Source organism: Martes martes (assembly GCF_963455335.1).
Source record: "Martes martes genome assembly, chromosome: 7".
Taxonomy (NCBI): domain Eukaryota; kingdom Metazoa; phylum Chordata; class Mammalia; order Carnivora; family Mustelidae; genus Martes; species Martes martes.
Genome location: NC_137894.1, coordinates 5,776,551 through 5,800,606, shown reverse-complemented (window position 1 = coordinate 5,800,606; position 24,056 = coordinate 5,776,551). Strand labels below are relative to the sequence as shown.

Sequence of the window (24,056 nt, the reverse complement as noted above, 5' to 3'; positions counted from 1 at the left end):
CCTCGCTCCTCTCAGTCTCCCTATGCCCTCCGCCAAGGCAACCAGGGGCATCTTTGAAAATTGCAAATGCAACCCTGCTTAAACTCTCCAAAAAGAGGCTCCGCACTGCCCTTGGTAGTCAAAACTTTAACAGCCCTGCCCACCTCGTCACTTCCTGCACCCCACCTTTGCTCACCTTTCTCTGCAACACACTCCCATGTCTCCGGGCTTGGGCTGGCCCTGTCTTCTTCAGGGAGCCAGGGACGCTCCTCTGCTCGGTGTCCCCCAGCACTACACACACACAGTCAGGAACCCTCCTGTCCCGCTTCGCGCTGTATCTCCAGCGCCCAGCACGAGGTCGGGCGCCTAGTAGCTGCCCAGCAGCGATGATCAAACTGCACCCCGAAAACCTTCCCCGCCCGGGTTCCCTTCTTATCGCAGCCCGCACCGCCCCCTTCCCACCGGGCCCACAGCTCTCGATTTGTCACTAACTTCTCTCAACACATGTAACGGTTCGTTCTTTCCTTCAATCACCCAGTCCCTGCTGGGTGCCGGGCCCTGGGGACACAGCGGTGACCATCGCGCAGTACAGTGGGCGCGTCCGCGCGCCCCGCACCCTGAGCTCTTCCAGCGCCGCGCGGTCCCGGCTTCTCGGAGGCCCTGCGCACGGAAGGCGCCGGGACAACTCCGCCGGTGCGGTCGGGCGCTGGAGGAGGCGGGCACGGGACAGGGGCTCCCGGAGTTTGCAAAAGTGATTGTAAATGCGAACCCGACCCTCGCAGCGTCGGCGCTCGCTCCTCCCGGCCAGGCCCGGGATGCTGGCCTCAGGATCCTGGCTTAGCGAAGGGGGTGCTCCCGCCCGCCCAGGAAGGGGCCTTCAGGAGGCTGGTGCGCAAGGACAGGGGCTCCGCGTGCTCTGTCAGAGCTCCCCAGGTGCTGGCTCCCACCGCCACCCGGCCCAGGCCTGCGCGGGGAGGGGGCGAGCGCGCGCCTTCCCCCACCCACCCCGTCCTGGACCTCCACCCCTCCCGGGCCCACACCCACCTGCTTGGGTGGGAGCACAGTCCCCCGGCGGTGCAGTTAGGCTCCGAGCCTCCGCGCGGCGCGCTCCGATGCCGTCATCGGGACCCCCGCCCCTCAAAACATCCCGCCCCTCACCCGCAACTCCGCCCGCCCGGGCGCTCGGGGGCGGAGGCGCGAGCCGGGCGGCGCCGCAGAGTCTGTCCGCAGACAGGGCGGGGCCGGGGCTGGAGGGGCGGAGGGGAGGGCGGGGCCTTGTCCGAGGGAGGCGGAGCCACACGTCCCTCGGGGGTCCCCCTGCGCCGTCCCAGGCCGCAGGCGCTGGGCTCTGCCGACTTGCGGGATTCTGGGGACACGCCGCCCACCAAGGGCCACCTGATGCTCCGGTCTGGAGAAGCCCACATGCTCATGGAGCGGGGCACCGAGATCTTACAATGCAAGTCGCAACAGGTGAGAAGACGAAAACTAGGACACTTTCCGCTCCGCGAGGGGAGGTTGGATTTTCCAACCCTAGACCCTGAGTAACAGCGGTCGAAGGATAAGCTAATCTTTGTCACTAATTCATTCGTTCAGGTGCAGACGTTCTCTCCTCCCGCCATTGGACCCCTGTATGGCATCGCGGCACTCCCTGTGTCCCCTCAGAGCTCAGCAAACCTCCCCCTTCCCTATCCCCAGGGAGCCTCCACCTCGCTCTTCTCGCTAACGCTGAGAAGGATCCATCCCCCCCCGGGGGATTTTCGAGACTGGGCTGGCGGCCCACTCCACCCTGTGTGAACGGGCCCTGGCTGCACCCTCTGCACTCACACGAAAAGAGTCGTCGCTGTGCCCCTTCTCCGCCAAGACCCAGAGTGACCCAGAACGGGGATGGATGACGCCGCCGGGAAGCTGGCATGCGGGACAGAGAGCAGGACGGAGTCTGCCCCTGGGGGAGCCTCACCAGGGCGGGCTCCGACAAGGCCTGGCCCCGGGGTGCTGGCTTGGAAGCCCCCAGTTTAGAATGAGCAGGGCAACCTCTGGTCTACTGGTAGACTCCCCGGCCACCCAGCCTCGGGGTCCTGGAGGGACAAGTGCGCCGGAAAGAGGCCACTGGGAGGTGAGGTCGTAGAGTTCTCAGCCAACCTTTCCAGTCAGGGAGGTTACTCTGGGGGAACGGCTGGCGGGAACCTGTCGGAGGTACTCATCCTGCCTCTATCTGGGCAGGTGCTGCCCCCACACATCGCTTCCAGTGTGCTCCCCACCGTCCCCGCCAGCACTTCTGCCATCCTTGTCTCCTCCTCTCATCCTGCCCCTGGGACCTGACTGCCCCTCCCCTGCAGATTCCCGTCCAGGCAAAGTTCTTTGTCCTCTATACCCTGGTCATCCAAGTCACCATCAGGACCACTATAGAGCCTCATCTGGGCCCCTGCAAAGCCTCTTCACTGGTCTCCTCTGTCCCTGTAACACACGACAATTAAAAAAATAATAACAATAAAGAGCACAACGTGAGAAGGAGGCAGGTAAGAATGGTCAATGTCTTGGACAGTGACCTTCCAACTCTTTTTTTTTTTTTTTAACCTTCCAACTCTTATTCTCTGTGTGTCTTAGTCCATTTGGGCTCATACGACAATGTCAGATGCTCAGACTGGGCGGTTTATAAACGGGAAACATTTATTTCTCAAGTTTTTGGGGCTGGGAAGTCCAAGATCATGGCACTGGAAGATTCCATGTCAGATGAGGGCGCACTTCCTGGATGTCTCAGAGGGCCCACGCCACGGGGTGCTCACACGGCAGGAGACCAAGCTAGCTCTCTGAGGTCTCTTTTGTATGGACATTGACCCCACCCATGAGGGCTCCGCTCTCATGACCTAATTGCTTCCCAAAGGCCCCACCTCGAGGGTTAGGATTTCAATGTATAAACTTGCAGGAGGACACAAACATTCAGACTACAGCCCTACAATATACAAGTACACACATATATATTACACACACGTATAATACACACATTATCCCTTGTCCATTGTACCCACTACACCGAGAGGTCCTTGAAAGGAGTGTGCCTTATTTACCCCGTGTCTCTTTCCCTTGGCCCACGGCCTGGCACCGTCACTCCATAGCAGTTTTTAGTAAAAGTTATTGAAGAAGGGAAGGAGAACATCTTTGCATTAGCAGAAATATGGATACGGGTCATTACAGCTCATGTGTTCACACTGTAGGCAAAAGGGACAGAAAAGCATTTAGGACACATCTGGAGAATCAAGAAGCATCCCCTTGATGGCGCGTTATGCTTTCGAAGTCAAGGCCCACCTCCTGTCCTCAGCTCAGCGTCCCGTCTTCAGTCACCTCTGTTTTGCACTCTCAGTCCTGAGCCCCCCTCCACAAAAAACCAGTAGAAATGTCTACTTCCCCCCATCAAAAAAATGTTTCCTCATTTCTAAGACTCAACATTTTCTCACGCTGTAACATTTGTGAAATGGGAGTTGGATCTTGTAGTCATTGCCAGGGGAAATTTGGCCCTGGGAGAGGTGATGGGAATGTCCACCTGCTGCCTTAAGGAGATGGTGTCTTCACCTCTGTGACCCCTGACGGACTGGTGGCACTGGGAGCACCACACACGATTGAATTTTAATTAAAATCTGGAAACACATTTGTCACTTTAAATGTCATTAGAACTCTGATGTAGTAGCCAAATTTAATTTGTTATGTATACACAAGATTGCCCATCATAGACTGGCAGTGTAAGTAAAGGCTCTAGAAGTTGCCAAGTCTCTCTGGATAGATCTGTATTAGGAAGGCCTCAGCTTCAAGGAGCACAAACCAGAGCTCGAAGTGGCTTGAACACAAGGCTGTGCATTATCTCAGCTGCAAGACAAGGAGGAAGCGGCTCTGGGGCAGGTTGAGTCAGTGGCAGTGTGACGGAGGACCTGGCTTGTCCCCTTCTCTGGCCATCACCTTCTACCATAAAACATCCAGAGGAGGGAGAGAGAACTGTATCATGCGGCACTCTTCGGATCGAAGGAACTTTTCCTGGGAGCCCTAAGAGCAGCTTTCCCTCACGTCTCTTGTACCGCAAGGCTTAGGGCTGCCCCCCGGGAAGTAACCACTGGCAAAAGGGCGGAATGACTATGACAGCTTGGAATATGCACATGAGACGGGTCTGCATGGTACTGGGAAATGTGAGGGTTCATTTTATGTATCCACTTGACTGGGCCATGTCGTGCCTGGATATTTGGTCAAACATTATGCTAGATGTCTCTGTGAGGGCATTTTTGGGTGAGATTAACATATAAATTGGTGAACTTTGAGTAAAGCAGATTGCCCTCCGCAATATGGGTGGGCCTCATCCAATCAGGTGAAGGCCTGAACAGAACCAAAAGGCTGACCCTGACCCAAATAAGAGTTTTCCTGCCTGACTTTCCTGGAACTGAGACTTTGGCTTTGATTCTGCCTTCAGACTCAAAGTGAGTATCGGCTCTTCCTGGGTCTTGAGCCTGCCAGAATTTGGACTGGATTGGACTAAAGCTACACCAAGAGTTCGCCTGGTTCTCAGAACTTCAGGCTTGGACTAGAATGAAAACACTGGCTCTCCTGGGTCTCCAGGTTGCTGCCTCACCCTGTAACTCTGAGGACTTGCCAGCCACTGTAACTGTGTGAGTTAATTCCTTGTAATGAATCTCTCTGTGTATATATGTGTGTGTGTGTATATATATATATGTATGTATGTATGTATGTGTGTGTGTGTGTGTATATATATATATATATATATATATATATATATATATACCTCCTATTGATATATATGCATGTACTTCCTGTTGGGTTTGTTTTTCTGGAGAACCCTGACTAAGACAGGAAGTCATCCACAACCGCATCCTAGAATTTTAACGATAAGAGAGGCTGGTCATCTATTCATGTATCACGAAGGATCCTTGTTCAGCTACCAAGCATCTATCTGTCAGAAGCTGCCACACTTCTGGGGTATAGAATTCAATTAAGGAAAAAAATAATTCAATTAAGGAGAGACTAAAAATTCACCTATTTGGGAAAAATCAATGCAAGCCCAGTGTTCTCTGACATGCTGTAGAAAGAAAGACATTGTTGGTCCCAAATATTCTTTTTTTTTTTTTTAAAGATTTTACTTATTTATTTATTTGGCAGAGAGAGACACAGCGAGAGAGGGAGCACAAGCAGGGGGAGTGAGAGAGGGAAAAGCAGGCTTTCCATGGAGCAGGGAGCCCGATGCAGGCCTCAATCCCAGGACCCTGGGATCATGACCTGAGCCGAAGGCAGATGCTTAACGACTGAGCCACCCAGGTGCTCCAGTCCCAAATATTCTAAAACAGCTGGGGTCCTGAGCTGGAATGACATGGAGAATGCCTGTTATCATAACAGTCAAAACAATTCATTCAGACTTGGAATGTGAAGAAGCTGGAAACGAAACTTGGATCTTCGTGCATATAAATGTAACAAATGTTGGCGAAACCTCATATTTAAGAGAAGGAGGTACAATGATAATTATAGTTATTAAGCTTAAAGAAAATAAAATTAAAACTTTTATGTTATAATACAATTTTGAGAGACTTTTGTGATGTTAGAGGTCACCGGAACCATCGATGTGAATTCATGACTTTGGAAAGAATTATCTTTTTTCTCGCTCTTACTAGTGTGGTGTGATGTTTTTTTGCCTATCACTAATATGCACATGGAACCGTCAAGTATGCATAGCCCAGCGTTCAAACTGTAGGCTCTGTCAGTATCCCCTAGTAAAGGTAGCTGACTCCAGGTACAACTGGTGGCTCAGTCAGTTGAGCAACTGACTGTTGATTTTTTTTTTTAAGATGTTATTTATTTATTTGACAGACAGAGATCACAAGTAGGCAGAGAGGCAGGCAGAGAGAGAGGGAGAAGCAGGCTCCCTGCTGAGCAGAGAGCCCGATGCGGGGCTCAATCCCAGGACCCTGGGATCATGGCCTGAGCCGAAGGCAGAGGCTTTAACCCACTGAGCCACTCAGGCGCCCCTGTTGACTTTTTTTTTTAAATTTTATTTATCTATTAGAGAGAGAGAGATAGAAGAGAGTGTGAGAGAGCTAGCGGAGGGGGTGGGGAATGAAGGGCAGAGGGAGAAGCAGACTCCCCACTGAGCAGGGAGCCCGGCACTGGGCTGGATCCCAGGACCCCAGGATCATGACCTGAGCTGAAGGCAGATGCTTAACTGACTGAGACATCTAGACGCACCCACTTCTTGATTTTGGCTCAGATCTGATCTGAGTCGTGGGATGGAGCCCCAAGGTGGGCTCCATGCTCAGTGGGGAGTCTACTTGGGATTCTCTCCCTCTCCCTCTACACCGCCGCTTACCCCCCTGCCCCACCATGCTCACGCACGCGTGTGCTCCCTCTCTAAAATAAATTGAAAAATCTCTTGAAAAAAGAAGTGGCTGATTCCACATACTAGGTCAAGAACTGGGATGATTTTTTGTGATCAAAAAACTCAGATACTGGGGCGCCTAGGTGGCTCAGTGGGTTAAGCCTCTGTCTTTGGCTCAGGTCATGATCTCAGGGTCCTGGGATCAAGCCCCGCATCGGGCTCTCTGCTTGGCAGGGAGCCTGCTCTCTGCCTACTTGTGATCTCTCTCTCTGTCAAATTAAAAAAAAAAAAAAAAACAATTTAGATACTTTTAAAATGTCTGCTGTACACCTGAAAGGAAAAAGGCTCCCACCTAAAAGGGCCAAAATATGACAATTGGAGCACCCAAAAAGTGAATAATAATTATAGTTAATTGAAAGAAATCAAGTCTGTGAAAATTTCTCTTAAAATTTTGACAAGCTGCCTTATTATTTAAATGGAAAAGCACCAGAGCCGAGCCAGCTGAGCCAGCCACTGTGAGGACACTCCAAGAAGGGCCAGCAGTGGGGATGGGAGCACCTGCCCAACCATGTACGAAAACATCTTTTAAACTACTGTAATTCAGGGGTGCCTGGGTGGCTCAGTCATTAAGTGTCTCCCTTCAGCTCAGGTCATGATCCCAAGGTCCTAGGATTGAGCCCCGCATCAGGCTCCCTGCTCGGCGGGAAGCCTTCTCCTTCTCCAACTACCACTGCTTGTGTGCTCTCTCTTGCTGTGTCTCTCTCTGTCAAATAAATAAATAAAATCTTAAAAAAAAAAGAGAGAAGAAAACTACTGTAGTAGTTACTGGCGCCTGGGGGGCTCAGAGGGTTAAGCCTCTGCCTTCAGCTCAGGTCATGATCTCAGGGTCCTGGGATCGAGCCCCACATCGGGCTCTCTGTTCATCAGGGAGCCTGCTTCCCCTTCTCTCTCTGCCTGCCTCTCTGCCTACTTGTGATCTCTGTCTGTCAAATAAATAAAATCTTAAAAAAAAACAAACTACTGTAATTCAGGCGATGTGTTCATGCCGCAGGAACAGACACACAGAGCACGTTTGGGAACTTGGTCTATGACACGGCTGAGAGGAGTGATCAGTGGGTCAAAGCCCAGCTAGTGCATACATAAGGCCCAAATTGGTCTCTTACCCCCACCTGAATACAAGAAAACATCATTCAAGCCCCAGACATCATCAGGTCAGAAGCTCCCAGCGGACTCCCAAGAAGAATTCTTAACCTTCCTGCAGTGCACACTTCCACTGAGGAGAAACAAAGAACTCAAGAAATTAGAAAGCACGTATAGGACAATCAGTTGTCCATGTGGAAGAAAGAAATTGGATTCTTACTTCAACCACAGAGAAAAAATAATTAAACGCAAAAAGCAAACATAAGAATAAATGCATGTTGTCGTAGTCACAACCTGCAGGACATTTGTTACACAGCAATATTATAGCAAAGGCTGACTAATCCACATTGTTTTATTTAGGGCTTTCTATCTCTCAAAGTGGAATCAATTCTAATACAAATGACTAAATTAATATACTTGTTATTGTATATTAATTTTACCTATGTATTAAATACAAAATGCATTTGTCTTAGTCCATTTGGACCACTATCACCAAATACCACAGACTGGGTAGCTTATACACAATGGAATTTATTTCTTATAGTTCTGGAGGCTGGGAAGTCCAAGATCACAGCGCCAGCAGGGTCACGTTCCGGTGATGGCCCTCCCCTTGGTTCATAGCAATTGCCTCTTGCTGGGTCCTCACAGGGTGGAAAGGGCAGGGGGGCTCTCTGGGGCCACTTTTCTAAAGACACTAATCCCATGACCTCTTCACCTCCCCAAAGCCCTACCTCTTCATCCTATCATCTTTGGGGATAGGATTTCAACACATGAATTTGGGAGGGATACAATCAGATCACAGCCATATTTGTATAATTAAAAAAATCCCTAGTGAAAATGAGTGACTCTCAGAAACTTCACCTTGAGTGGAAAGAAAAAAAAAAAGCAAGTCTCAGAAGAATACATATCATTCCACTTACAGTTCAAAGCCTGCAAAACGAAAGAGCATCAGAACGAGGAACCTATCAAACAAAGCAAAGGTATGGTAAACACAAAATTCCAGGTTACGGTTCCTGGAGGCAGGGCCGGGGTGGGAATGGAGAAGCCAGACAGGAAGTTCTAATGGTACCGCTCACGTTCTGTCTCTTATGCTGAGGGGTGGGTAGGGGAAGGGTCCCCCAGGACGACATGCAGGCTTAGTCCCCTCTCTGCAGACAGGGGAGCCTCTGGCTGTCTGCTAGCTATCGTGAGAAACTGATGAGAGACGCAGACGTTTCCACTAACTCAGGGTTTATAGGAATCTGTAAAAGAATTTGACTTGTTTGTTTGTAACCAACATTTCAAGATTTCAAATAACTTGGCGTATGCATCTTATAAGTTTTGATTCAGTATGAAGTGTTTACATGTTTAGGATTAATTCTGCTTCGTACAATGAGCATGAGAGTCCGAGTCACAGATCTCTCTCTCTCTCTCCAGACACAGAGGTCCTTTAGATATTAAGATCCTAAATAATTATGGAAGAAAAAAGTTGTACATAACCGCATGGGTCAATGTATTTTGTGGTCTGTAATGGTTCTTTTTCCCCATCTCCGAAAGCTGTGATGGAGTTGGAGGTGTCTTTCGCGAGCTGGACTAGAAGAGGGGGGCTCTGGCATCCCAGTGGGAAGTGGAAGGCTTCCTGAGGTCGGGAGCACCCAAAGATGAGAGTGGGTGAGCCTTCACACCCATGTGAGCAAGGAAACTTGCTAAAGCGATGTGTCTCCGAACAGGGAAAAGTCCCACACCAGCCAGTGAAGCCGTTTCTGTCATTTAGAGGAGATACTTGGCTCTCGTTTCTCTCTAAAATGTGTTCAGAAGCCCCAAGGGCCAGGCTCAGAACATGGTGCTATCTACTCAAGAGGTTTCTAATGATAGAAAGAATCTTTGACAACTTCAAGGGTTTGTTTCCTGGGCTGCGCTAGTCTGTACGCTGGCCCCCCCCCCACGCTGAGGGGTGAAGGGTATGGGCCTGGTCAGCAGGTGTGTTGACTGCTACAGTCCTGTCAAGGCCCCAGCTCTTCTCGGTTCTGAGAAGGCAGTTTTTGTGCCAACAGGGGTACGGTCTAGAAGGAAGAGCCACAGGACTCTGGAGGACTGGACAGTCAGGAGTGTGGTTTTGGAAGCTCCAGGAAGAAAGCAGCATGGGCAGGTGAGCCCAGACAGCCGGCTGTCTCTCTGCCTGAGGTCACTGCACCAGCAGCTGCCATGGGAGCCCCGCCACGGCGAGGCTGGACTCTATCTTTGTAGCCCCGGTCACATCAGCTTATAAGGGCCCCCCGCCTGCCAGATCACACTCTCTCCCCCCAGGAAACTCCTGGAGAGGTGGCATGGATTGTAGAGGTGGGGTGGGGTGCCCAAGGCTAGCTCAGAGTCCTGGGCGTGTCCACCCAGCATGTCCATCTTCAGATTCCAAACCCAAGCATCAAGGACAAGGACTCATTACACCAGAGTCAGTTTCAGGAAGCTGGGCTTTCAGCTATGCAACAGAGTCGGGGCCGAGAGGGTCCTCATGGTCTGAGGGGAGCCAGTGAGGGGTGTGTACATGGACATTTAAAAAGACTGACGGAGTTGTAGCGATTACCTGCGCAGCTGCCAATGACAATAACAAGAAAAATGGAGTTTGGGTTGGAAGGCTACTTGGTGTTATCTAACAATATTTAAAGTGCACAGCATGCCATGGTTCCATGTTACAAATTTCTCCTATAGATATACCTACACAACTGCACAAAACATTTTTGTATACAGACATTTATTGTAGCACTGTTTGCCGGACCAAATAAAAGGAAACAACCTTAAAGTCCACCACTAGGGAACCACGTAAATCAAAGATAGCATATCTACATTTTGAAGCACTTACTACATGGCCATTAAAAAGAGCAAGGAGCAAAAAAAAAAAAAAAAAAAAAAAAAGAGCAAGGAGGACTTACCGCAAGGATACACAAAGATCTCTAAAATGTATTGTTAAGTGAGGAAAGCAGGATCACATCCCACCGCTGTGTGAACGAGGTGGGCTTGCCCATGCGCAGCCTGGACCTGGAAGGCTACCCGAGAGACTGACAGCACGGGGGGGGTTTGTGACTGGGAACCGGGGAATTCAGTAAGGAAGACACATCCTTTTGCAATATTTGAATTTTTAAATTGTACTTGTGCATTCTCTATATTTACCAAATATTGACATTTTCAGAAATAGGACTTGGAATGAAGTGTGGCTACTACAGAGTCCATACAGGTGTCTACGTAGCTGAAACTTTATAAGGTGAAGGGCCACCATCCTCGTCCCCTGACCCTGGGGGCGCCGGCATTGAACGTACAGATGGAAGGCAGGAAGGATGCAAACGGCAGTGTGGATGTGAGCCAGGAGGTGGCGCTACAGAGCCCAGGCCAGGACTTAACCAGAGAAAAGTACCCGGTATTCGGAAAGGGGGTCTCATATTTATATAAACATAAAACACCTTTTGCACCTCATTGTCGCGCCCTTCAAAGTAGTCTGCTGAGTCTGGATACTCAGAGGAATCGCTGAGCTCGGGCCCTAAACATATGTCAGAGACTCCGGCTTAATCTCTGCCGACAAAGGATGGCTCTAATTTTGGGAAACATTCAGATGTCATTTGGCTACATGTTTGGTTAAGGAAGTGAGAGATCAAGTCAGGCAATTAATTCTTTGGTTTAAAGAACAAAACAACAAGGCAGAGACTCAAAGCAAGCTGCTGCTTTAACGCTTCTTAAAAAGAGGTTCTGACCGCTAAGCCGGAAAACGATGCTAAAACGATAATGCGTGCCTCGGGGGACGCCGCGGGAAAGCGGCTCGGGTTCCCAGGGGACAGCTTGGAAGAGGTCACCGCTCCCTCGGAGGGGCGGGCTCTGTTTCTGCGCGGAGAGTGGGTCCAGGCCTCGCCCTCGGGGCGGCGGGCGGCCGGCCGGGCAGAGGCGCGGGGCTCAGCTCTTCTTGCGCAGTTGGCTGTACTGCGCACGGCCCAGGATGGGCTCCATGACGCTGGGCCGGAAGAAGCTGTCGCTGACCCTGCGCCTCGGCTTCTCGCGGGCCACCGCCGGGAAGGCCGGGCGCAGCGCGGGGGGCGCGTCCACCCTGTCCTCCGGCGCCGGGCTGGAGGGTGCCCCGGGGCTGCGCGCGGGTCGCAGGCTGCCGCGGGGCTGCGAGGGACGCCGCGCGGGCTCCGGGCCCGCGGGCGGCACCCCAGACGCCCTGCGCTCCGCCTCCTGGCGCACCACCTCTTCGATGTCCCGGAATTCGCTCTCGGGCTCCATCAGGGACAGCCTGGGGAGCTGAGGGCCCAGCAGCCGTGTTAGGGCCCCGGCCTGGCCCTCGTCCCTGCCTCTCCCACCCGCCGCTTCTCCGGGCCTCTCGCATGCACCCCTCCCAGGAGCGGCTTTCGGAAGGCGCAGCCTGGGGTGTGGGGCGGAGAAGCAGGGGAGACATCTTGCCCTCGCCAATGGTCTCCTCGGTCCACACCCCCAAGGCAAGGCAGGCAGCCCCCTCCCAAAGTGCCCGGACCCCTCGGGTCGCCCTCAGGGCTCGCTCCACGGAAAAGCAGCGGATTTCCTGCCTGAGCTGTGCGCTAAGCATAGCCCACACGCTGTCCCAGTCACGGTCAGGGGACCCATGCCTGGCCCTGTCTGGAGCCCAAGGAGAACAAGCTGGCAGCCAAGATCCCCGCTGGCCTCTTGGAAATGAGTAACTGAGTAAGCCCCGCCCCCAAGGGGTGGGGTCCTGAGTGGGCCTTCCGGAGCCTGTGCAACCTGTAATTCACTCTGGGAAGAGGCCAAGGGACTGCTAGAGAGGCAGTACAGGTGGCTCTTGGGTTTTTCCTGTTGTTAATAGGTGATAGGATTGGGATGGGGCAGCAGCTGTGCCCTGGAATAGAGCCCGCCTCCCAGGGTGTCCTGGAAGCCTCCCTCTGGCCCCTTTCCAGGGAGCAGATGCAAAGCATACCGAGGTGAGGGCTGGGCCAACTGGGGACCCTCAGACTGATGGTCAGAAGCAGGGGCTGTGGGGAAAGGTCTCAAGCTAGGGCCACTGTCTCTATACTCTTAGGGCTGGCAAGCGCCTCCTACTAAGGCCACAATCTGTCAAAATGTTTCTGGGGCGCTGAGGATCAGGAGAACCACCAAGATTAGGGAAAGGAGGACCACTGCAGCCCCTTGGGTCAAATCTGCTTCCCCGTCCTTCCCAGGCCGCTGTAGTGGGACTCACCGGCACGTAGTGGACCACCGTGTCGACCACGTTGTCAGTGACGCCCTTCAGGGCATCTGACAGGGACATGGCCCTCCCCTTGGTGGAGGAGACAGCGCTGGCCGGGGCGAGGCGCAGCATCCTCGCCGCGGAGCCCAGCACAGCCGCAGGCGCCCACGTCACGGCGGAGATGGTGCTCTGGACCGCCTTCTGCAGCGTGTGGGCCACGCCGCCCAGGAGGCCTTGCGCGCTGGACAGGGCTGCCACCTGGGGGCCGGAGCTAGGTCAGCACCTGCTGCGGCGCGTCCCCGGGCCCGTCTCCAACCCGCGGCCCCCAGAGCTGGAGGGAAAGAACGTGGACACCAAATGGGCGAAACTGTCTGCCGGTTTCTTCCCAGCTGCGTGGCCTTGGGCAGGTCACTTGCCTTCTCTGGGCTTGCTTCTTCGTGGGCACCATGGGGATGAGAGTCTCCGCCCTGCCTGCTTTCTAGGGGTGAGGGTCAGCTGAGAGAAGGGCATGGAAGTGCTTAGCCGGCTGTCTGGGGGTACGGTGAATGGCGCATGCGCGCGCTACGTCTCTGAGTCTGGGGGCGCAGACCCCTGTTTCACCCCGTGCCTCTGCTTCGCGCCCCTCGAGGGTGCTGTGGGATCTTGCGGCGTCTGCGCCCCCACTCAGCCTCTGCTCGCCCCCTTACCTCGTTGAGCTGGTTCTCCTCCGTGTCCGATTCCTCCTCCTCCTCCGTCTCCTCTCCCTCCGTGTCCGTCCGGTCGTCGTGGTCCTCGTCCTGGGCGGCGGCGAGGCTGTGCAGCCAGGGCACGCGCACCTCACTCCGCCGCCGCGACACCACCTGCATGGCGGCCGACGCGCCCCACTGGGCCAGACTGCTCTGCGGGGTGGGCGGGGGGGGGGGCGTGAGCTGCAGGCCCCGCACACCTGCAGCCACGGGGGGGGCCGCACCCCTACCGCGGGCGCCAGGCCCCGGCGCACTGTCCCCCAAACTTGACACCGAGTTCTCACTGACACACCTGGGGCGCGCACGTCGGGGGCGTGCAGCTCTGTGAGGTTTCGTAAGCACGCCCGTGTGCAAGCTACCACAGATCAAGAGAGAGGCCATTTTCAACACCCTGTTGGTACCCACCACACACACTCCCTCCGGGGGACCTCATGGGGACCTCTGCCAACAGAGGGTGGGTTCTGCCCATTGTTGAACTTCATGTAAATGGACTCATGCAAGGTGGCTTCTTCCGTGAATAGCGTCTTCTGTTCCACATCGTGCTGGGGACTCATCCGTGCTATTGCACGTCAAGATAGCTCCCTGCTTGTCACTCTGTCGTATCCCATGCAGCTCTACCACAACCCACCCACTCTGCTGGTGGCGGATGTCTGTGTTGCGTCCAGTTCTTGGCTAAGGATAAAGCCCGATAGGAACATTTGGACGTGTCTCTGGGGACACGTAAGCTCTCACTTCTGTTGGGTTGAACTGCTGGGTCTTAGCCGGGAGGGGTGTTTAGACACGCCTTGGAGGTCTCTGAAGACGGAAAATGTCAAGAGAGCCCCAGTGTCCCATGGGCAGAAACAGACCCCGGCGGGTGGGCTAGCGCCCCCTGGAGGCACAGCCTGGCTCACTCCTAGCCGGAGGGAGCGCCCCCAACCGGGCTTCCTCATCATATGGCTCCAGGAGACACCACTATGTTTGGTGTGAACAGGGTGCCCGAGGTTGTATGGTACAAGGCTGGGACACGGGTCAGTTGCAGCCCCCACAGGTGAATGATCCCCCAGGGTAGGGGACAGAAGGGAACCACTACTCTCATATCCCCACTGGAGCCACAGAACCTGCCGACATTTGTTTGAATGAATGAGTCAGGCCTGATGATGCTTTTAAAAGTGTTATCCAAATGATGGCTGAGAGTGGTTTTGTTTTGTTTGCTGACCCTTAGGCTTTAATTTTTAACTTTTATTTCCTTATTTGCCCTTTGTTTCTTATAAAGGTTCTTATGAGAAAATCTATTCTATATCTGCTAAAATACGTAGTGGGGGGTTGGGCTATGGTGGGGAGTTACCCCTGCCTGGGCCTAGAAAAGGCAGTTTTACCTTAGGTTCAAGTAGGACGCAAGTTAGAAGCCTCTGGAAAGGAAATGTGAAAACCTGGGGGCAGTCAGGGTCAGGGATGCAGCCCAGCCAGCGTTCTCTCCCCAACAGAAGGGGTTTGGGGCTTTGCTTACTTACAGGTGACACTCCATGGTCCCTGGATAGCAGCTAGGGGTCTCTGCTCCCTCATAGGTGGGGGGGGGCATAGAAAGAAACCCCTTTGAGAGGGTGAATGCTGAGGGTGGGACTCAGAGGGAGAGGGAGAGAGACAGAAGTGGACAGCAGGGAGGACCACCCCACCAAGGCAGGCTTGTCCTTGGCTCATGTCCTATCCTTTCCCTCTCCTGGAAGCCCAGACAACTGGCTCTCCACCCCCTTAAGCCTCTTATCCTTAGACCCAAATTCCCAGCCCAAGTTGGAGGAGAGAATGTTCCTAGGACCAGAGGTGGAGTTGGGTAGGGACTGAAGGGACCCAGACTGGGGGTCAGCCAGAGCTCAGGGCAGACACTCACCAGAGGTGCCACACCTGGGATCCACATGGCCAGGGCGTGGCCCTGCTTCAGCACCCGGGCTGTGGTCTGGAAGGTGTGCCGAGAGAGGGTGTTGGCCAGGGCCCCAACCCTGTGCACGAGGCTTGGCTTGGCTTTGGGGGGCTTCTGGGTCTGCTGGGGTCCTGGAGCAGGTGCTGGGTGGGATTTGGTGGGAAAGACAGGAAAGCCAATCAGAGACAAGAGAAGCTGGGGCTGTGTTTAGGGTTGGAAAGCGGTTACGGAGCTCCACAAGTCTGCTGGTGACTCGGGTCACTCCCTTTCCCCATTTACAAATGGGGAGAGGAGGCTAAATTAGGATAGTTCACTCTGGAAATCTTGTCAGGCCTTCCCTGTTCCGGGGCCGTGGCTGGCTGAGCCCCGGCTGCCTCTTGCTGATTCCCAGGCAGCATGGGTCCCCAACCCACTTCCCAGGGAGGGTCTGTCAGCCCCCCTAGTGGCAGATACCTGACTCTTCCTTGGCGGAAGGGAGGAGAAACTCTACCATCTTCTCAACACCACCCAGGGCTAAGTCGGCCCCTCCAGAGGCCAGCCGGCCAGCTCGGGTGTTGGCGGCATACTCGGCAGTTTCTTTGGCTACCCCCCAGGCAAGCTCACAGCTGGCCAGAGCGGCCCCCAGGACCTTGTCTGAAGTGCTGGCGATGGGCACGCTGATGCTGTTCCTGGCACTGCGAAGGCGGGTAGAGATGGTGTCCTTCAGCTCAGAGGCGATCTGGGGGAGATGGGGCAGGGAGTCAGGCCTGTCGGTCTGGTAGGCCTGAGCCTGGCCTCCAGGAAGGCCTTATTTAAAGGCTCAGGGGAGAGGCAGCTGGCGGGCCCAGCTGGTAGAGCGTGTGACTCTGGAGCTCAGGGTCGTGAGTTCCAGCCCTATATTGGGCATAGAGCTCACTTAAAAAATAAAATAAAGGGGGGCGCCTGGGTGGCTTAGTGGGTTAAGCCTCTGCCTTCGGCTCGGGTCATGATCTCAGGGTCCTGGGATTGAGTCCCGCATCGGGCTCTCCGCTCAGTGGGGAGCCTGCTTCCCCCCTCCCTCTGCCTGCCTCTCTGACTACTTGTGATATCTCTCTCTCTGTCAAATAAATAAATAAATAAATAAATTTTTAAAAATAATAATAAAATAAAATAAAATAAAGGCCCAGGAGAGGGCACCAATATCTGGGCTCCTTGATTAACCTGGGCTTAGAAGGGAAAGGGCTCCGATCCTCCCTGTGCATGGATCTCTTGGTTTCTTTGCACCCGACTTCTGCCTGGCAACATCCTAACCAACCTCACCCCTCAAAGGCCACCTCCTCGATGACACCTGGCTTGATATTTGCAGGCACACAAGGCGCCGCCACTCCCAAATGCCTCGAATGTCTCGCCTGTCCTTCCCTCAGAACGTGCTCCCATTCCCATCTGCATTGAGGTTGATTCAGAGCTGTGGGTCATCTTCCTACCAGTTCCATATTGAAATAATTTATCTTTCTTTCCTATTAGTCTGGGAGCTCTTTGGTGACAAAGATGCTCCTCATCTGGAAAAATGTGGAGAGCACAGGCCCCAGAGCCCAACAGGCCTGCTCTCACATGGCCTCCACGGAAGGCTGTGCAGCCAGGGAGAAGTCACTAGTTTTCTCATCTGTAAAATGGGAGGGCTCCATAAATCGCACTGTGGCCCCCCGGCATAGGGTAGGGCTCAGTAAATGTTTGTGGGATGAGTAGACAGTTGGTCAGCGAGATGAAGCTCCTTCCCCAAAGCATGTGATATGGCCCTTGTCTAGTAAATGCCCAGTGCGTATACGCAGCTAGGTAAAGTGACTGTTTCAGTCCCATGGTCCATAAGGGGCTGGATCTTGAGGACCTGGGACTGCAAATTCGGGATCTGATGAGTGTGGCCCATGAACTTAGGTGACTAGAGTTACCACGGGGCCCAGTACAGGCTCACCGGGTATCCTGGGGCAGGGAAGGCGGAATGGGGGGGATCAGAAGCCGTGGGACCCCCCCCAAGCCCCTGTTTCAGTTTACCCCCTAGGCTGTGCTTGCTTTCCAGAAAACCTGCCTTCATTTGGCACCACAAGGAGAGGAACGAGCCCCCTGTGTGGCCTAAGGGGCAGGCAGCCACCCCCAAGCCCGGAGGGCACTCGTCGTAGAAATGAAAGGCTGACACTCACGGCACCATCAGCCTGTGCCCTCTCCTCCTGAGAGGTGGGACAACAGAGGACGGGGCACGTTAGAGAAGAGGAAAGGGCCTCACCTTTTCAGGAGGATACTGGAGGGCTGGGATCTTCTCCTCCAGGTGGTCCAGGCCTCGGCAGGCCAGCTCGTTGGCAGCTATGACTAGAAGCGAAGGCCACAGTGGGGTGAGCCACAAGGACCTAGCAGGGGCCTCTGTGCCGAGAAAGGGGCTTTAGAGCCCTCGAGCCCCCCCAGGTCTGCTGCCTCCAAAGCACCTTGGAACCCGAGCCCCCCGCCAAGCCCCTTGAGCTCCCCATCCTCTGTGACTCCTTGAACCAGACTGGTGTCCTCGCTCTGTGTAGGAACTCTGGAGTCAGGCAGATCTGCACTCAGAGCCCGATGTGTCCCTCTGCGGAGTGCAGCTTCGGGTAAGTCACCGCATGCCTCAGCCTCAGTTTCCCCGTCTGTCAGATGTGGACTAAGGGTGCCTACCCTGCAGGGCTGTGGTGAGGAGGAAGTGGCAGGAACTCTGTGAATCACCAGCAAATACTGGGCTCCCCCTCCCTGTCCTCCCTCCTCTGGGTGAGGTCTGGGGGGGCAGGGAGGACAAGGTGTGAGAGGAGCAGCGGCGGCGCCCTCGGATGGGCCCTGTGGGGGTAGGGCCGGCACTGCTTCGTCCTCGAGGTGACCAAGTCCCAGCTGCAGCCAGCCCAGGCCCTGAACTGTCCACATCCTTCCTTCTAGCCTCTAGGAGTGAGATGATCAGTGGTGGGAAGAGGGTGGCAGGGGAAGAGAAAGGAGTTGCCCCCAGAGAGGGGGGCAAGCGCCAGGGGACACAGATGCTTTTAGAGGGTACAGGCTGCTGAGGACAGAGCTCTGCAGTCATGATCACGGAGATCAGTTCTCTGTGATTTCATACACTCTCTCCAGATAGCTCACATTTCTTCACAACATCCTCCAGCAGCAGAGGGCCCAGATGACTTGGGCCATCTTCTGACTGGGCGAAGTGAGACCCAGGGTAATTATGAAGGAGTCTGTGGGCGGGGAGGCTGGCCCAGGGCGGAATCCTCAGACACCCATAATTCTCTAATCAGGATGGTGGAAGGTCCTAGACTCCTTGGTGCTGCTGGAATTTCCCCTGGCCCTGTCGAGAGCCTTGACTTGGATGCACTTGGGATGGGCCCTGGATGACGTGTGGAAGTGCTAAATCACTATATTACATGCCTGAAACGAACACCCACTATATGTTAGCGATCCTGGAATTAGAGAGGTCGTCCTGTCCCCCTCGTCCCCTCCCCAGGCTCTGCTGGGCCAGACCTAGTGTCTGCCGCCCCTGCTTCTGCGTCAGACTCTGCCAGCTCCACAGCTACTGCCAGATTTGGGGCCAAAGTGGGCATCTGGTCTACCACGAGCCCCACTCCCACCACTGTCCACACAGCTCTGCCCATCCCCTCCCCTGCCCGTTCTTTGGCCCATCACTGTCATCCCAGGAAAATGCCATCTGGGCTATAGATGGGACATCTCCAGATGAGGAGAGACTTAGGTCCACATCTGTACTTGTCTCTACAGCCGTCTATACTGTAGCATCTCTGTCTGTAGAGAAGATCATGTAACGGGGTGTAGGTGGTTAGAAAGGCCATGGGACAGCCAAGAAGGCACACAGACATGTCAGCGGACAGACAAGCAAGCTCTCAGACAGAAAGAGAGACAGATAGGTGGCGCCCTGCCGGTGCCCCAAGGACTCACACTGGGTGGAGAGCCTGCGGACCACCGGCTCCATGCTCCAGGCCGCCAGGCTGCTGGCGCCCTGCACACCCTTCTCGTAGGCGTTGCAGACAGAGGCCACCAGTGGGTGGGCTTCCTTGGTGCTGGCGTAGGTCTTCTGGAAACACTCACAGGTGCCGCTCACCACCGGCAGCTGCAGGACCCGCTGCAACGCGCTCTCCTGCTCCTGGCGCGGAGGAAGGCAGGCAGGCAATCAAGGGGTTCCCCAGCACGCCCCCGCCTCACGGGAGGGCAGCCCGGGGTCGTGGAGCCCGCTGCTGAGGCTAGCCTGCGTGCCGGGGACCTAGGAGGAGCCCAGGCCGCAGGGGTCTCTGGATGCCCACAGGAAAAGCCAGAGCCAGCCTGCTCTGCCCTCCTGGTTCAATCCAGGCTCTGCAGAGCTACGGGGTCGCGGCCTCCCTGCCCCTGTGTGGGCTGGTCCCCGGCCGGGCACGCTCCCCTTCCCTGCCATACCCCTTCTCGTCTGGCAGAACGCCCGCTCCCTGGACACGGCTTGAGCATCCCTGCCTCTGGGAAGCTTCCGGACCCTCCTCCTTCACATCAGCACTCCCCTGGCTCATCTCCACATCCCTCACACGACCCTGGGATCGTGTGTGTACTCGTCTCTCTCCCAGCCGACTGTCATCGCTGCATCCCCAGTGCCCAGCCGAGGGCCGGTGCAGCGAGGTCGGCTGAACAAATGGAAGGGTCAGGGCTGCGCCTAGGAGGGGTAAGTTGGGATCTGCCCAACTTCGCAGAATCACAGAAGACGTTTAGGCGTCCGGGAGCCTCTGTAGCCAAAGGGCTTCCCACAGTCTCTCCGGCAGGCTTGTATTTTTATTTTTTTTAAATCTTTTCCAATTTCTTCATTTTAAAAAAATTTAAATTCAATTAATTAACATATCATGTGTTACTAGTTTCAGAAGTAGAGGTCAGTGGTTCATCAATTTTATGTAATACCCGGTGCTCATGACATCACGTGCCCTCCTTAATGTCCATCGCCCAGTGACCCCATCCCCCCACGTTCCTCCCCTCCACTGCAGGCTCGTGTTGAGATGCCTCCTGGGATGGACCTTGCCCCTCATAGGGCAGCCTGTGGCCCCTGTTGGACAGCGCTGCTGAGCTGCGGTGTGCCTGCACCCGCAGCTCCACCCCTGCCCTCTGGAACAACACCGAGCAAATCTATTTCATCATGCATGGGCTGACCCTTCACATGTCTGAAGGCAACGTCTGCCTTTAGCGCTCCTTCTTCCGTGTCAAACAGCGCAGGATCCTAGCTTAGCTTACTGGCCCGGTCTGGTGGTCCCCTCCAGATACGCCACAGTTTAGTGTGGTCTTTCTTAAGCATATGGCACTCCAAATTGAAGACACCACTCCAAGTGTGGTCTGAGCATGTGGGGTACCGTGAACCTCTCGCTTCTCATTACTGGGGTGCTGCGCTCTTAATAATGCAGTCATAAAATGAAACTTCAGGTCACCCCAGAACCTCAGTGAACAAACACTGGTCTTTGAGTAAAGAATGTGGGTTCTAGTTCTGCACAGGGAAATATTTACTTGGTGCCATTATGTTCCAGGCACTGATCGGGGTGCTTGGGAGACAAGGCCTGAATTCTAACAGTGACCCTCTGAAGGCAGTGCTAACACTTTGCCGGCGAAGACACAAAGACCCAGAGGTATGAAGGGACTTATCCAAGATCACACAGCACTTTGCTGGCGAGGACACAAAGACCCAAGATCACACAGCACTTTGCCGGCGAGGACACAAAGACCCAGAGATGTGAAGGGACTTATCCAAGATCACACAGCAGAGTCAAGATCCCAACTCTGGCCTGAAATGGCGTATGTGCAAGATTCACTTTGAAATATCACCAGGTGGGAGAGTAGATGAGAGCGCCGATGAGGCAGGAGGGGCCACGAGGTTAATAATGGCTGTTGCAGTTAGGGCAGAACATTAATATTCTTTTGTCCGCTCTTCGGACTGCTAAGAATTCTCCAAAAAAGTAAAAGTAAAGTAAAAAAAAAAAAAAAGTAAAGACAGAAAGCTCCCGAGGTCCTGACTTGGACACGAGCTCTCGCTGCATTTCCACGGCTCTGCTCTGGAGGCGAGGACCTGGGCTCTTCTCTTTGTAGGCCGAGTTAGGAGACCCATCAAGGAGACTCATAACAGCAGGCTACCATTTTTTAGCTTTCATTTTGCAGGCAACTTTGAAATTTGAACTAGAAAAAGATTATGACTGTAAACAAGGGAATATTTTCTTTAACATTTGGACAGAGCCTTTGGGGGTTGTTGTAGGCAAAGCCACAGAGGGAGAAGGAGGTCCTGGAAAAGTGGGAGAATAAACCACCAACCATTAGGCTGGGTTAACTATGCACTGATTCATTTTACGCCTGTGTTCCATGATCTAATATAAAACTTGGTGGTGATTCTGACTGCAAAAGTTAGCTAAAGCCTAAGATGAAACAAGATGGGCATTATATAGGCTCACAGTTTTTTAGGTTTCACCGATGATTTGAACTGTGCCTAAATCAGAGAGGCCTTGCCTGGAGGGGTCGGGTACCCCTAAAGGTGTCACACCGCCCCAAGTCGCAGTGAAAACCAGGCTAGACACAAAACCCTGGAAACAATGCTCCTCTAACCCCTTCCCATATGCAGCACAGGCTGCGCGTCGTGTAACTCCGAGAGGGGCCGTTCACATATTGTAGAACACGCACACCACCCCGGAGTGACAGAATGCAGTGGCCTGGCATTTGAATCTACGTCCTGCCTGGGGGGACAAGGTGACAGCTTCTGCATAATGGAGACATAACTTGTTCTGAGTCCCCTGAATCTCTCCCTTCTCCTTCCTCCCCCACACAGTGGTTCCCCCACTTCCCATATAGGCCCAAGTTACTTACGGGGAGGTCTCCATCCAGCAAGGCTGGGTCCTTGTTGACGGCCATCATAGCTCTTCAAGCTGCAAAGCAGAGCCCCAGGTCCATCAGAAAGCCCTGAGCTTGAGATCTGCAGGGTCAGGCCCCTACCTCTCATGGTTCTGGCGAGGCCCAGGCTGCTGGGGAGCTCCAGCTCCCTCACCAGAAGACATTAGGTTGGAGCACGAATGTCACAGACAAACAGCCACAGCCTAGATCCCACTGTGGGGAGCTGCCCCGCAGCCTACTTGTTTTTTGTTGTGTTTTTTTTTTAAAGATTTTATTTATTTATTTGACAGATAGAGATCACAAGTAGGCAGAGAGGCAGGCAGAGAGAGAGGAGGAAGCAGGCTCCCAGCCGAACAGAGAGCCCGATGTGGGACTCGATCCCAGAACCCTGGGATCATGACCTGAGCCAAAGGCAGAGGCTTTAACCCACTGAGCCACCCAGGCGCCCCACACACAGCCTACTTGTTAACTGAAGTTTCTTATGAGGGTTCAGGGTAAGAAATGACAAAAAAAGGGTGGCTTTAAGAATTGAGAGGTTTTAGATGATGGTAAGGGGTCCCCACATGAGGATCCAAAAGAGACTGAAAGAATAAATTTCAGGTTTAGTCTTTTTTTGATGAAAGAGTTCTACATCAATTTCTCTTTTTTTAAGTGAGCGTACCTGCCGGTCCTTCCCAGAACGCTCCACGAGGAAGCAACTCGTCACCTAAAACCAGCCATTGCGGCTGTGTTCTGGGAAAGCTGGCACCCCAGAACATCTACCCTCCACTCTTGGTCATTCGCCTTGGATCATCTCTCCCTCAGCAGTTTCCCTGCAGGCGTCTTCATCTTCAGGGCAACTCTCAGGGGACCCCCTACCCTCAGCTTCTTTCCTTTAACTCGCAAAAACCAACCAGGTAAGGCGGATGTTCGCAGGGCCCCGCACTCACGCGAACGGACGCTGCCTCAGTCCCACACAGCCAGGCTGCCGAGTGTCTCCCCCAGCAGAAGCAGCGCCAGCTGCTCCAGGGACGCCTTGGGCAACACTGCCAACGCATCCCCGGCAGAGGAGGGCGGAGAGGAGGAGCGGGCTGGGTCAGGCGGTTGTCATGGTTATTTGAGCCAGGGTGCCCTGCGCACCTCCGAACTTCTGTAAGGAGATTTGAGCAACTAGGAGGAGGACCGCAGAGCTGACAGAGATTTGGCCCCAGGGGAGGGATTGTTCCAGAGCCATGAAATATCAGCTCGGTAACATGTTTCTGGCTCCCAGTTCTCAAAAAACTGTCTTCCAGAGGGAAGGTGTCAGAATATAGGTCATAAAACTCATAAACTGTCAAGTTCTATAACCTTTGGCTCCTTTTTTAACCCATTTCCCTCATGCCTTATATTTACTATTAAGAGTGTATTTTGAACAGTAAGATTTAAACCCACACAGGAACAGAGTTCACCTGAATGTGCCACTCTTTGATTATTACAATAAATTGCTCTTGGGGCGCCTGGGTGGCTCACTCGGTTAAGCATCTGCCTTCAGCTCAGATCATGATCTCAGGGTCCTGGGACTGAGCCCTACATTGGGCTCCCTGCTCAGTGGGGAGCCTGCTTCTCCCTCTCCCCCTGCCCCCCACCCCATCCCTACTTGTGAGTACACTCTCCCTCTCTCAAATAAATAAATAAAATCTTTAAAAAAAAAAAAAAAAAAGATCGTTCCCCATGAAGAAGAGGACCAGAACTAGGGGATGACTCTCAACTTTGAGAGTCATTTCAACCTCTGAAAATTGCTAGATTTCAAGGAAGCTTATTGAACTCTATCTGGTCTATGGCGTCACCAGAAAATGCCTCGGGAGAGTCAACTGGACTTTGCCGAGTCTGGAGAAGTGTGCTGACCGGGATCTTCTTCCTGATCAATAGCAACCAGACAACCAAGAACTATCACCTCTCATCCCTTCCTCAGCAACA

General features: G+C 53.7%; 1 protein-coding gene across 1 annotated transcript; it reads right to left on the bottom strand.

The window, feature by feature from the left end:
• Positions 1-11,395: 11,395 nt before the first annotated feature.
• On the bottom strand, positions 11,396-22,145 carry PLIN1 (perilipin 1; the record flags this gene model as incomplete). The annotated part of the gene is made up of 8 exons (XM_080808835.1): positions 11,396-11,743; positions 12,672-12,917; positions 13,346-13,537; positions 15,252-15,424; positions 15,735-15,999; positions 17,518-17,600; positions 19,185-19,389; positions 22,098-22,145. 8 exons carry the CDS (start codon positions 22,143-22,145, stop codon positions 11,396-11,398), a joined length of 1,560 nt encoding a protein of 519 aa, XP_080664961.1.
• Between the last annotated feature and the right edge of the window lie 1,911 nt (positions 22,146-24,056).